Source organism: Zosterops lateralis (assembly GCF_965231275.1).
Source record: "Zosterops lateralis genome assembly, chromosome: 18".
Taxonomy (NCBI): domain Eukaryota; kingdom Metazoa; phylum Chordata; class Aves; order Passeriformes; family Zosteropidae; genus Zosterops; species Zosterops lateralis.
The window spans coordinates 11,096,921-11,111,270 of NC_139778.1; the positions used below are offsets into that span (position 1 = coordinate 11,096,921).

The following is a 14,350-nucleotide window of genomic DNA, read 5'->3' on the forward strand; positions in this document are numbered from 1 at the left end:
CCCCCGCTTGCTGCCAGTGCCTGTAATCAGCCTCGCTAATTAACAATTTTAATGAGCTGATAGGGACAAACAGACCCAGCTCATTCCTGTCTCTGTCCCTGTCCCTGTCACTCGGAGGGTGCAGCCACAGTCACCCCTCCGCTCCCACTCATGGATGTCACAGAATCCCAGAATTATTGAGGCTGGAAAAGAATTCTGGAGTCACCCAGTGCCAGCTGTGCCCCATCCCCACCTTGTCCCCAGCCTGGAGTGACAAAGTGACACCTCCAGCCTTTCCTTGGACACCTCCAGGGATGGAGACTCCAAACCTCCCTGGGCAGCCCCTGCCAATGTTTCACAGCCCTTTCCATGCAGGAATTCCCAAACCATCACTGGGGACAGAGGGATGTGCTGGCACAGGGGACACAGTGACAGTGACAGTCACAGGGCCAGGCCAGCCCTGCTGTCCCCTCCTGTGTCACACCAGGGGGTGGCAGAAGGACACATCTCTGTGAGTTTATGTGACACATAAACCCCCGCTGGGGGCTGGAAATTTCTGATTTAGGGTTTAATCAAACCCTAATTGCTGCAGCCCTCATTAGCTCTGGGGGCCGGGCAGGTGCAGGGCCAGGTGCCAGCTGGGAGGGGACATGGGGACAGACATGGGGACGGACAGACAGAGCTCACCCCGGGGATCCCCAGCCGGCTGTGCTGGCAGGGCTGGGGACAGCTGGTGGCACTGGGGACACACTGACAGGGGCTGGGGACAGCTGGTGGCCCTGGGGACACACAGGGCTGGGGACAGCTGGTGGCCCTGGGGACACACTGACAGGGGCTGGGGACAGCTGGTGGCCCGGCTGGGCTGGCCCTGGGGACACTGGGGGCGGTGATGGCAGGGCTGGGGACATGTGGGTGGCAACGGGGACAGCTGTGGTGGCTCTGGGCAGGAGCATCAGCAAAATCAACTGCCACCCCCGTTCCCCAGTGACACTTCAGTGTCACAGCCCTGTCTGTCCCCCCTCAGTGTCACAGCCCTGTCTGTCCCCCCTCAGTGTCACAGCCCTGCCTGTCCCCTCAGTGTCACAGCCCTGTCTGTCCCAGTGTCACAGCCCTGCCTGTCCCCTCAGTGTCACAGCCCTGTCTGTCCCAGTGTCACAGCCCTGCCTGTCCCCTCAGTGTCACAGCCCTGCCTGTCCCAGTGTCACAGCTCCAGGCAGGAGGGCTGGCAGCTCCCACCTGTTCCAGCAGGACCCAAAACCCCTAAAATCCACTTTAATCACCAAAAAGGGACACAAATCTGGCACCATCTCCCACCAAGCTGAACAAGACCTTCCAAAAGACATCCAGAACCCAAATCCTCTGGGATTTTTTTTTTTTTTTTTTTTTTTTTTTTTTTTTTTTTTTGCTTTAAAACCGTCTGGGACAGAGAAGCAGGTCCTGCCCAGGGCTGGCAGCAGGACAGAGTCCCTGGGAACAGCCAGTGTGTCCCTGCAGTGTCCCCTCCGTGCAGCCTGGGCTCAGGGCCGGGCTCTTTCCCAACCCAAACCCATCTGGAGCCAGCCTGGATGGCGAGACAGGCGATGAGGACATCCAGGGCTGTCCCCAAGGACAGGGCAGGGTCACGGTGCCACCCCACGGGCTGCCGTCACCTCTTTGTCACAAAGGGACACTTTTATCCCCAGAAGGGACCTTGGGCAGGGCTGGGGGATGGCAGAGCTCCTGAATTTCTCGCTTTCAAGTGTTTTGAGTCTTTGCAGCATCTTTACATAAATAATATTGTATTCTACATAAATAATATTGTATTCTACGTAAATAATATTGTATTTTACGTAAATAATATTGTATTCTACATAATATTGTATTCTACATAAATAATACTGTATTCTACATAATATTGTATTCTACATAAATAATATTGTATTCTACATAAACAATATTGTGTTCTACGTATATAATATTGTATTTTACGTAAATAATATTGTATTCTACATAATAATGTATTCTACATAATATTGTATTCTACATAAATAATATTGTATTTTACGTAATATTGTATTCTACATAAAAAATATTGTATCCTACATAAATAATATTGTATTCTATGTAAATAATATTGTATCCTACATAAATAATATTGCGTTCTTAAAAAGTTATCTGTGTGTTTTGCATGGTTGTTCTCTGAGAGGAGAATTTAACTGACCAATGGGGTCAGGAGGTTGTCACCTCCTTGGGCCAATCTGGGCCCTCTGCACAAAATGTAAATAAGTAGAATTAAAGTCAAATAATAAAGAGCCTGCTGCCTGCTGCCTGCTGTCCTCTGGGAGGGTCCACACCAATGTTTTGCCCCCTCTAAAAGCAAAAATAACACCAGCGGGAGGGGATCAGCCCGTACTGTGACATTTCCAGCTGGAGCCGAGCCCGGCTGCCGAGGCCAGGCTGTTCAGCCCCAATTTAATGCTCTGGACACCGGGACCAGGCAGGCACAGGCGGGAGCTCGGCCAAAGGCTCATTAGTGTCAGCGGCTCCTGGACGTGATTCACCGGCAAAGTGAAGCCCAGCCCTGCCCCGGCCCCGCCGGAGATCAATAAAATAATTAGGGAGGGAAAGAGAAGGTGGAGGGAGGGAGAGGGAGGAAGGGACTGGCGGTGGGGAGGTCTGGAAGGAGCAGGAGATGGAGAGGGGTGTGGGAGACCCCCAGGAGGGGGTGATGGTGCTGGATCCCCATGGGGATGTGCCCTGGATTCCATAGGAATGTCTGAATGTTACCCTGGATCCCACAGGGATGTGGCCTGGATCCCACAGGGATGTGCCCTGGATCCCCATGGGATGTGCCCTGGATCCCATTGGGGATGTGCCCTGGATCCCCATGGGGATGTGCCCTGGATCCCCACAGGGATGTGCCCTGGATCCCATGGGGATGTGCCCTGGATCCCCACAGGGATGTGCCCTGGATCCCCATGGGATGTGCCCTGGATCCCACAGGGATGTGCCCTGGATCCCCACAGGGATGTGCCCTGGATCCCACAGGGATGTGCCCTGGATCCCCATGGGATGTGCCCTGGATCCCACAGGGATGTGCCCTGGATCCCCACAGGGATGTGCCCTGGATCCCCACAGGGATGTGTCCTGGATCCCCACAGGGATGTGTCCTGGATCCCATTGGGGATGTGCCCTGGATCCCACAGGGATGTGCCCTGGATCCCCACAGGGATGTGCCCTGGATCCCATTGGGGTGTGTCCTGGATCCCTATGGGATTGTGTGGATATTGCCTTGGATTCCAGGGTGTGGATACTGCTCTGGATCCCACAGGGATCTGGATACTGCTCTGGATCCCACAAGGATGCAGCCCTGGATCCCGGGAATGTCTGGATGTTGCCCTGGATCCCATGGGGATCCTGTCCTGGATCTCGGGGGGGGATGTGGATGCTACCCTGGATTCCAGGGTTTGGATGCTGCTCTGGATCCTGGGAATATCCAAATGTTGCCCTGGATCCAGGCAGGTCTGGCTGATGCCCTGGATCCCAGGAGATGTGGATGCTGCCCTGGATCCCGGGAATATCCAGATGTTACCCTGGATCCCAGGAATATCCGAACACTGCCCTGGATCTCAGGAATACCCGGACGCTGCCCTGGATCTCAGGAATACCCGGACGCTGCCCTGGGTCCAGGCAGGTCTGGCTGCCGCCCCTGGCTCAGGTGAAGGCGCCGGCTCCTCTCCCTCCCCTCTCCCCATCCCTCAGCGCCGCAGACGCTCCCGCTCAGCTCTGGCGGGCACCAGGCGGGCCCTGCCGCGCCTCGGGCGGCTCAGACTGTTTGTCTGGTTAATTAGCGGCCCGGGCATCCCTGAACCGCGGCCAGGCCGCCTCCGGGCAGGAACCGGCACAGCCACGGCGGGGCTGGCGGGGAAAGGCAGGGAAAGGGCAGCGCCAGCCAGAGTGTCCCCGGGACACAAACAGCGCGGGCTGGCCCTGCTGGACTTGTCCCTGCAGCCGCAGGGGACAGCGGGGTCTGTCTGGGGCAGCGCTGGGCAGCGCAGAGATGCTGTCTGAGGAGTGAGATCATCATCATCATCATCATCATCACTGAGAGAGACACAGGGACCCTCGGGCTGGAGGGTGGGAGCGAATCCATCCCCTCCTGAGAGGTGGGGAACAGCAGCTGCACCCCTGAGAGCCCAGCACAGCCCAGCACAGCACGGCACGGCACGGCACGGCATGGCATGGCATGGCATGGCATAGCATGGCACAACATGGCACGGCATGGCATGGCACGGCACGGCACGGCATGGCATGGCATGGCATGGCATGGCACAACATGGCACGGCACGGCACGGCACGGCACGGCACGGCACAGCCCAGCCCATCCCCAGCCCATCCCAGTCCAGTCCAGTCCATCCCATCCCACCCCATCCCACCCCAGCCCAGCCCAGCCCAGCTCAGCCCATCCCATCCCATCCCATCCCATCCCATCCCATCCCATCCCATCCCATCCCATCCCATCCCACCCCATCCCATCCCACCCCACCCCATCCCAGCTCAGCCCATCCCATCCCATCCCACCCCATCCCATCCCATCCCACCCCACCCCATCCCAGCTCAGCCCATCCCATCCCATCCCATCCCATCCCATCCCATCCCATCCCATCCCATCCCAGCCCAGCCCAGCCCATCCCATCCCATCCCATCCCATCCCATCCCATCCCATCCCAGCCCAGCCCATCCCATCCCATCCCATCCCATCCCATCCCATCCCACCCCATCCCATCCCATCCCATCCCAGCCCAGCCCAGCCCAGCCCAGCCCAGCCCATCCCATCCCATCCCATCCCAGCCCAGCCCAGCCCATCCCATCCCATCCCATCCCATCCCATCCCATCCCATCCCAGCCCATCCCAGCCCAGCCCAGCCCAGCCCATCCCAGCCCATCCCATCCCAGCCCAGCCCAGCCCATCCCAGCCCAGCCCAGCCCATCCCATCCCATCCCATCCCATCCCATCCCATCCCATCCCATCCCATCCCATCCCATCTCATCCCAGCCCATCCCATCCCATCCCATCCCAGCCCAGCCCAGCCCAGCCCAGCCCAGCCCAGCCCAGCCCAGCCCAGCCCAGTCCAGCCTCCTCCACCCCCCAAACCCGCCTGGATCCCTGGATCCGGGAGAAAGGCCAGCTCACCCTACCCCTCCATTGGCATCCCAGCCCCGGCTCCTTACAACACTGGTTTCCAGGACAGGGGTCGAGCTCTGTTTTCCACTGGGACTCTTGTGGAACAGCTGGGAATGGACGGCAGAAAAGCTTGGGAGGGCTTTTAAAGCCTCTCTGCAGTCACATAACCCCCGTGCCCCTCTCCCAGGGGTAATTTTGGCCCTGTGTGTTCCTCCTCTCTCCAGCCCTGCCAGTAAATCCCTTTTCTGTGCGGTGGAGGCTTCCCAGGCAAAAAAAAAAAAAAGGACAAAGAGGAGTTGATCTGCCAGCACCAAACCAGCTGCTGGTGCAGCGTCCCTCCGAAGCAGGGACCACCCAGACTCTGCACTGGGCTTTAATTCGGCCCCAAAACTGGGCAGAATAAAATAAAATAAAATAAATTAAAATAAAACAAAATAAAATCCCCTTCAAAAGGCTCAAGGATGGCTGCCTGCCTCAGCCAGCTCCTGGATGGAGATCAGCTCCGAATCAGCTCCTCAATACCCACCGGGCCATCATTTCATTAATTTTATGGGGTTTTTTTAATGAAGATCAGCTCTGAGTTCAGCCAGGCTGAACTGTCTGGCTCCTTCAGCTCCCTGGCCCTGCTTTTCCAGGGAGGTGGAAGTGAAATGCAGGGAGAGAGAGGCTGGAGCCCTGATGCTGCACAGGCAGCTGGAAACACCCTGGGATGGATCCCTGTGCTGCTCTGGATTCTCTCCAGCCAAGAGAGGCCCCTGCCAGCCTGGGCTGGGTCACCAAGGCTCCCAGGGGAGCGTCACCCGTTCTGGGGAGAAATTCAAGGAGGTGGCAGCGCTGGGAACACTCTGAGTGAGGCTGGTCTGAGCTCTGAGGAGGGAAGGGCACAGTGGGGATGTCGCTCCTGGGCACTGCAACCTGCCAGGAGAGGATAAAACAGCTCACAAAGCACCAAACCCCTCTCTTGGGGTGTTCTCCCTCCTCTCCTCCATGGAGGCTGCCACCCAAGGGACTGTCACCCCAAAAATCCGGTCCTCGCTCCTCACACAGGCCGAGCATCTCCTCCACAGCCTCCCTCCTCTCCCGCTATTACCGGGACATTAATTCCCCACATCATCCTCAGCAGAAAGCAGCTTTTTCCTGCCTCCTAAAGATTAATGAGGCTGATAACGGCTGTGCCGGTGCTCCAGGAGCTGATGTCTTTAGATCCGCCTTGGGAAGTGGATGGAGAAGTGGAAACCAGCAGCTCCCGGCCGTGCTCTGCACAGACAGCGCGGGGCTCTTTGTTCACAGTCACTCCTCATTTCCTGCTCTCTATTGTCTCCTGGACCAGCCATGGGAAGAGGGGCAGGGACAGAGATAATTTAATTGTTCTCAGGATCCCCAAACGAAGCAGAGCAGACGTTATCTGCCCCAAACCTCTCCTGTTTGGCCTCCTCCTCCTCCAGGGAGAGGCTGTGCAGGAGCCACCTGTACTCCACAAGAGACTCCAAAGGTTTCAGCATCACCTCCCGACCTGTCCCAGGTGGGAGGAGCAGCGAGGACCTGCCTTGGCTTGGCTGTGGAGGCAGGATGTGAACTCCTGGGGCCAAGGCATCTCCAGCATTCCAGGGGGGTTTTAGGGCTCTCAGAAGCCTTTTGGGCCATCCTCCCTTGGGGTCAGAGCGTGGCCACCACGCTGCCACCTCCCTGTCCGTGTGCTGGTGGCTCGGGAGGAGCTGAGGCCGTGGCTGGAACCAGAATGTTGCTGGACAGTGGCAGGGCTGGAGGAAAGGTGGGCACACAGGGCAGGGAGAGGGAACACAGGCAGGGTGGGCACAATAGGGTGGGCACAGCAGGGTGGGCACAGCAGGGTGGGATGTGTGGGGAAGGTGGGCAGGACAGGGTGGGCAGCACAGGCAAAGGAGGGCAGGGCAGGGTGGGCACTGTAGGGGTGGGCAGGGCGGGGTGGGGAAGCTGGGCACGGCAGGGTGAGCGCAGCAGGGTGGGCAGTGTGGGGTGGACACGGCAAGGTGGGCACTACAGGGTGGGATGTGGGGAAAAGGTGGATAGGGAAGGGTGGGCACGGCAGGGTGGGCAGTGCAGGCTGGGATGTATGGGGAAGGTGAGCACGGCAGGGTGGGCAGTGTGGGGTGGGCAGGGCAGGGTGGGGAAGCTGGGCACAGCAGGGTGGGCAGCACAGGGTGGGCAGCACAGGGTGGGCAGCACAGGGTGGGCACGGCAGGATGGGATGTGTGGGGAAGCTGGGCAGAGCAGGGCAGGGTGGGCAGTGTGGGCAGTATGGGGTGGGCACAGCAGGGTGGGCAGCACAGGGTGGGCACAGCAGGGTGGGCAGCACAGGGTGGGCAGCGGGGCTCCGCGGGCTGTCCCCGCCCCGGCCCCGCAGAGGCAGAGGCAGAGGCAGAGGCAGAGGCAGAGGCAGAGGCAGAGGCAGAGGCAGAGGCAGAGCCGCCCCGCGCGGGGCGGGGCGCAGCCGGTGCGCTGCTCCAGCGCCGGGAGCGGGTGCGCGGAGCCGCGCGGAGCCGGGCGGTGCGGAACCCAGCCCAGCACAGCCCAGCACAGCCCAGCACAGCCCAGCACAGCCCAGCACAGCCCAGCGCCTCCCGGGCAGGGCAGGGCAGGCGGCGGGAGCAGGTGAGCGGCGGGGCAGCACCGCCCGGTGGGTGCGCTCTGCAGCGGAGACGCGGGGCCGGGCTGGGCGGGATCCCCGCAGAGTTATTCCCCGCAGGAGCCGCCCCGGGCTCGCTGTGCCGCTGGCGGCCGGGAGGGAAGGGGCTGCACCCGCCGGGAGAGGAGGAGGAGGAGGAGGAGGAGGAGGGTTTTTTTCCCTCGGTCTGGTGCTCCCGGGCATCAGTCGCACCCACCGGGACGCACCGGTTGGATTTGTGGATTTGCGGGATCCCCAGAGGCAGGAGGAGCCGAGGCGTGCTCGGGCAGGCTGCCCCAGCAGGGGACACGGGGAGGTGGGCTGGGAACCCCCCTGGCAGGGAGCCTGTCGCCCGCTGGGCTTGGCAGCAGCGTGGACAGATCCTCGCCAGGAATCCCGTCATTTCTACCCACTCCCTGGTTTCCAGAATCTTCCCCTCTCTCCCCAGAGGCGGGGGAGATGACACCCGGGCCCCTCTGAGGCGGCAGGAGCAGCAGCAGAGCAGCCATGGAGCCTGAGGACGAGCTGCCCAACGCCACGGCCTTCTGGTTCTCCCCGGCCTCCCCCTTCGACAACTTCTCCCTGGAGGCTCCTGCCAACGCCTCCCACAACGCCACGGGCCAGCACTTCGACCTGACCAGCAACGCCATCCTCACCTTCATCTACTTCGTGGTGTGCATCGTGGGGCTGTGCGGCAACACGCTGGTCATCTACGTCATCCTGCGCTACGCCAAGATGAAAACCATCACCAACATCTACATCCTCAACCTGGCCATCGCCGACGAGCTCTTCATGCTGGGGCTGCCCTTCCTGGCCATGCAGGTGGCCCTGGTGCACTGGCCTTTTGGCAAAGCCCTCTGCAGGATCGTCATGACCGTGGACGGCATCAACCAGTTCACCAGCATCTTCTGCCTGACGGTGATGAGCGTGGACCGGTACCTGGCCGTCGTCCATCCCATCAAATCCGCCAAGTGGAGGAGGCCCAGGACGGCCAAAATGATCAACGTGGCCGTTTGGGGAGTCTCCCTGCTGGTGATCATGCCCATCATGATTTACGCCGGGGTGCAGCACAACCACGGCAGGAGTAGCTGCACCATCATCTGGCCGGGAGAGTCGGGCGCCTGGTACACGGGCTTCATCATCTACGCCTTCATCCTGGGCTTCCTGGTGCCTCTCACCATCATCTGCCTCTGCTACCTGTTCATCATCATCAAAGTCAAGTCCTCGGGCATCAGGGTGGGCTCGTCCAAGAGGAAAAAGTCGGAGAAGAAAGTCACCAGGATGGTGTCCATCGTGGTGGCCGTCTTCATCTTCTGCTGGCTGCCCTTCTACATCTTCAACGTCTCCTCCGTGTCCGTGCTGATCGTGCCCACGCCCGTCCTCAAGGGCATGTTCGACTTCGTGGTGGTGCTGAGCTACGCCAACAGCTGCGCCAACCCCATCCTCTACGCCTTCCTCTCCGACAACTTCAAGAAGAGCTTCCAGAACGTGCTGTGCCTGGCCAAGGTGGGCGGCATGGACGAGGCCGACCGCAGCGACAGCAAGCAGGACAAGTCGCGCCTCAACGAGACCACGGAGACGCAGAGGACCCTGCTCAACGGGGACCTGCAGACCAGCATCTGAGAGGGCCACGGCGGGGGTTTGTCCTGCCTGTCCTGCCTCTCCCAGGCACCCCAGGGGACGGCTGTGAGAGGTTTTGGGGCTCCTCTGCTGGGCTCCTCTCTGCTGGCTCGGATTTTGAGCATTGGGAAGGATCCGGGGTCGGTCAGGAGGAGCCGCCTCGGCAGGAAAACAAAGACGAGTCGCGGCGCGTTTTGACACCCAAGTGCCACCGAGTGCTTGGGTCCCCCCCAGCACGGCTGGATTTGGGGCTCTGCCCCACCTGGAGACGCCCAGGGGGACCTCAGGAGGCCACGGCTGGGTGACAACGCGGGGACGCTGCTGGGAGCTCCCGAGGATGTTTGGGATGGCGTTTTCCCTGGGTTATTATTCCTCCTCCCTCTGTCGCAGCCTCTCCCCGAGCTGTGTGACACAGCCCTGCCCGGAGGGGACACGCCAGCACCGAGGTGACATCCCCCCGGTGACCCCACCCCGCCTCCTCCAGCCCTGCACAGCCCTTTCCCTGCCCCTGCCCGCAGATTTTTTATTTTCTCTCCTCGGATGGAGAATTTCCCCCCTTTTTCCCTGCCCCTCCCACCGCCCGCATCTGCCGGGCTCGCTGCTCGGGGCACCCGCGGCTCGGGCGCTCCGCTCCCTGCTGGGAAACCCTTGGAAGTGTTTGACACACCGGAGAAACACCTGGAGCTGCCCAGGGCCGGGTTTGTCCGGCCCCCAGGATCTCTGGGGTGGCACCTCCCTGCTCCTTCCAGGCAAGTCTCGCTGGAGCAGGGGCGATGGAGAGGATGGGGATGGAAAGGGGGTCCTCACCCCTGTCCGAGCCGAGGGGACCGGGCAGAGCAGACAGAGGGGCTCCCGGGCGCTGGGGATGGGGACGGGCAGGGCGGCGCTGAGCCATCCCCTGGATAGCGCACTGTGTGAGGGGTGGCGGGGCTGGCCCCGCATCCGCTCTGTGTGGCTTCCCAGGACTGTCCCGAAACGCTGGGCTCTGTCCCTGTCCCTTGTCCCTGTCCCTGTCCCTTGTCCCTGTTCCTGTCCCTGTCCCTGTCCCTTGTCCCTGTCCCTGTCCCTTGTCCCTGTCCCTGTCCCTGTCCCTGTCCCTGTCCCTGTCCCTTGTCCCTGTCCCTGTCCCTGTCCCTTGTCCCTGTCCCTGTCCCTTGTCCCTGTCCCTGTCCCTGTCCCTTGTCCCTGTCCCTGTCCCTGTCCCTCTCCCTCTCCCTCTCCCTCTCCCTCTCCCTCTCCCTATCCCCGTCCCTGTCCCTGTCCCTGTCCCTGCCCCTGTTCCCTGTCCCTGTCCCTTGTTCCTGTCCCCTGTCCACTGTCCCTGTCCCCTGTCCCTGTTCCCTGTTCCTTGCCCCTGTCCCCTGTCCCTGTCCCCTGTCCCTGTTCTCTGTCCCTGTTCCTTGTCCCCTGTCCCTGTCCCTGTCCCTGTCCCCTGTCCCTGTCTCTATCCCTATCCCTGTCCCCTATCCTTGTCCCTGTTCCCTGTCCCTTTCCCTGTCCCTGTCCCTGTCCCCCCTCCCAGCCCAGCACACACCCGGGGCTCTGCAGCCCTGACCCCCCAGCCAAGCCCCTCCTTGTCCAGCTGGAGGAAAGCCCAGGGGAGGGGGAGAAGTGGCGTTTTCCTGCCGGAGCAGCCGCTGGGCCAGAGGCCGGGGCTGTTCACAGGCCCCCAGGCAGAGCTGAGCCGTGGGAACACGGGGGGATTTCGGGGGAGAAAAGAGCCGGGGCTGGGTGTCCCTGCGGGGCTCTGTCACCCTGCAGGGCTCTGTCACCCTGCGGGGCTCGGTGTCCCTGCCCTGTCCCATCCACGCCGGTGTCACCAGCACACGGAGCCCTCCTCACCTGGCGGTGCAAATTGTGCCAGGTGATGCTGAGCACCAAGTGCCACCGCCTTTGGGGGGTCCTTATTTGCTCACCCCAGGCCGTGCTCCATCCAGAGCTCTGACAGAAGTTTTCTGATCTACCCAGCAAATCCCAGCCTGGGGCATCCCCCCTGTGCCATCTCCCCAAAAAGGGCTCAGTGCTGGGCCAGGTACCTGCTCCTGGTCCTGGCTTTTACTGCCAGACAAAGCGGAGCCGTGTCAGCAATTGTTTGCTTTTAACCCTTTCCTGCGCCTCCGAGGAGCAGTGCCAGGCGCTGGTGGCACCTGGTTGTCCCCTCGCTGGGCATGGACAGGGGACAGTGACCCACCGGGCTGCAGGGCTGGTCCCTCGCTGATGCTGCGGGGGTGATGAGAGGCAGGACAGGGACAGGACAGGGACAGGGACAGGGACAGGGACAGGGGCCAGAGCAGGGCTGGGATGAGGCCAGGCTGTGGCACAGCCGCAGAGATGCGTCAGTGCAGCCGTGGGCACTCCGGGGGGAGGCAGCTGCGTGGAGAGAGGAGAGGGGGATGTGTGAAGCTCTCAGAACTCACCTGCAGCCAGGCCAAACCAGGATTTCCCGGTATCTGGCTCCATCCCAGCCCTGCCACCAAAAAATCCCGTTGGATGATGTTCCCAACTGTCCCCATCTGGATCCACGCAGGAGGCTCAGATGGGAGCAGCCTCTCTCTGTGCTGGTTTGATGTGGAAATACAGAAATCCTGGGGATTCCCAGCGCTGGGAAGGACCCGTGGCCAGGCCAGCTTTGTCCTGGCAGTGACACCTCTGGGTGCTCTGAGCTGTGTGTGAAATGTGTCCCCTCTCTGCACCCGGGGTGGGGACAATGGGCCTGCAGGTGAGGAATGAGGGGCTTGGGGCACTGCCACCAACATCCCAAAAACCACCAAAGCAGGGCAGGGGCACAAGGAGGTGGATCCTGGGGGCTGCCAGGGCTCTCTTTGCCCACTTTTCCAGAAAAAAAAAGGGCAAGAAAGCAAAATGTGCTGCCTTGGAGTGCAGGGAGGGAGCTGCAGCCACGGCCTGAGAGTGGCCGTAAAACCAGCAAAATAAAACCTTCTGCTGTTCATTGCTGACTAATAAACGCCAGCGCCGCCGCTGCCGCCGCCGCCGGTAACGAAGTTTTCCCTCCCAGCCACTTGATTTTAGTGGGAACTTGACCTCGGATTGGATCTGCTCTGCAAAGCCTCTCAGGGCTGCTGGCGGCGGGATGAGGAATCTCTGCTGGTGATTGCAGAGAGACTGAGCCTGGAGTGCTACACACACACACACAGCCTGGCCCTGGGCTGCAGGGATTAGTGAATTAGTGACAGCTCCTGCCTGCAGAGGCAGGGAGGGATTTTCCCAGCTCTGAGGTGATGGGGAGCACAGATTGGGGTGTTCCACAAGTTCCCCAGGATGCCTGGAGCAGGGGGCTGGGTCACTCCTGCACCAGCCTGAAAAATCCCAGTGTGGCCTTCCCCAAAGCCACCAATTCTCCTTTTCCTCCTCACCACTGGTTCCCCCAGTGAGGCTGAGGGGTGGCTGCACAGCTCCCTGATGCCACAGGATCCACCTGCATGGAGACATCCCTGCTGTCCCCTTCCTCAGTGTGGGGCTGTGGCTGTGGCTGGGCTGGCCCCGTTGTCCCCCAGCACTGTGGTGGCCAGGGCCCTGCTGTGCCCCACAGTCAGATCCTGCTGGGCTGGGCAGGAGAGGCTGGGGCTGGACCTGGAGCCTTCCCAGAGCATCTCTGCAGCTCCTGGTGTTGGCCCCAGCGCTGCCTTGGACTGGAATAATCTCCTCCTGAACTGCTCTGCCGTGTCTCCGGAGGGTTTCCTCGCCCTGCCTCAATGGGAACAGCTTTGTCCTGGTGGGTGACTCCACTGAGAGCTCCCTTCCCTCCAGAACTGCCGAGGGTGCTCATCCAGCTCCACCCCAGTGAGGAGAGCTCCCAGCCCTGGAGGCCTTGGTGTGAATGAGCCGATTCCAAACTGCTCAGGGAGAGGCTCCATCCCCTCCCTGCGGCTGCTCCAAGGGGGAATCACCAGCGAGGCACAAGCAGAGGACACAGCAGACCCCAAATCTGCCTTCCTGCTGTCCAGTCTGGGATGGGACCTGCTGCTTTCCAGCCCCAGGGCACCTCTGCCCTGCCCTGCCAGGCTCTGACACCCAGCCTGGCGTATCCTGAGGGATTTCAGCTCCACTCCGTGCTTGTTCCAGGATCTGGACTGTGAAAAGACAGCCAGACTGGGAGGATCCTCCTGCAGCCGTGTCCTGACCAGGGGACGATGAGGGATGCAAAGCCTGGCCACACCATCCATCCCTCCATCCATCCCTCCATCCCTCCCTGCATCCATCCATCCATCCATCCATCCATCCATCCATCCATCCATCCCTCCATCCATCCCTCCATCCCTCCATCCCTCCATCCCTCCATCCCTCCATCCCTCCATCCATCCACCCATCCCTCCATCCCTCCATCCCTCCATCCCTCCATCCCACCCCACGCTGTGTCTGGGAGGAGGGCCGGGATGTCTGACTGTAAATAGCTGTAAATTGTAAATACTGAATGTGCCCAGGGGTGGATTTTCTGTTCCCTGACACAGCCCCACAGGTGGAGCCTTGTCTCCCATCCCTCCCTGGGGGCTTGGTGACACAGGAGGGACCACAGAGGCTGCTGTCACTCTGCCAGGTGAGCTCTGCAGGGCTGGGGAGGTGGAATGAGGTGTCTCCATTCCCTGCAGAGCTCCAGAGCCCCATCCATCCATCCATCCCCATGTCCATAGCTGTGCTCTGTCATTCCCAGGGTGTGTCCCTGCTCTCAGTCCCATTTTTCTCCCCAGAAATCCTTCCTTGGTGTCCCAATTGTGGGACTGAGCCTTTCTGCAGCCAAAGCTCCCCACTGCCACGGGATGTGGACGGTGCAGAAGGGAAATAAAGGAGTTTTTTTCCTACATTTTCTGTTTGTTTGTGCGTGTTGGAGCTGGGGGGGAGCAGAGGGATGTGAGCCAGGCCTGGACACCTCCCTGGCAGAGCATCCCAGGGTTGTTCAGGCTGGAAAAACCCCTCAAAGGTCACCG

The 14,350-nt window shown here is 60.8% G+C and overlaps 1 protein-coding gene across 1 annotated transcript; it reads left to right on the forward strand.

Moving 5' to 3' along the window:
* Window positions 1-8,294: 8,294 nt before the first annotated feature.
* SSTR2 (somatostatin receptor 2) lies at window positions 8,295-9,410 on the forward strand (the record flags this gene model as incomplete). The annotated part of the gene is made up of 1 exon (XM_083874355.1): window positions 8,295-9,410. One exon carries the CDS (start codon window positions 8,295-8,297, stop codon window positions 9,408-9,410), a length of 1,116 nt encoding a protein of 371 aa, XP_083730481.1.
* Window positions 9,411-14,350: the final 4,940 nt, after the last annotated feature.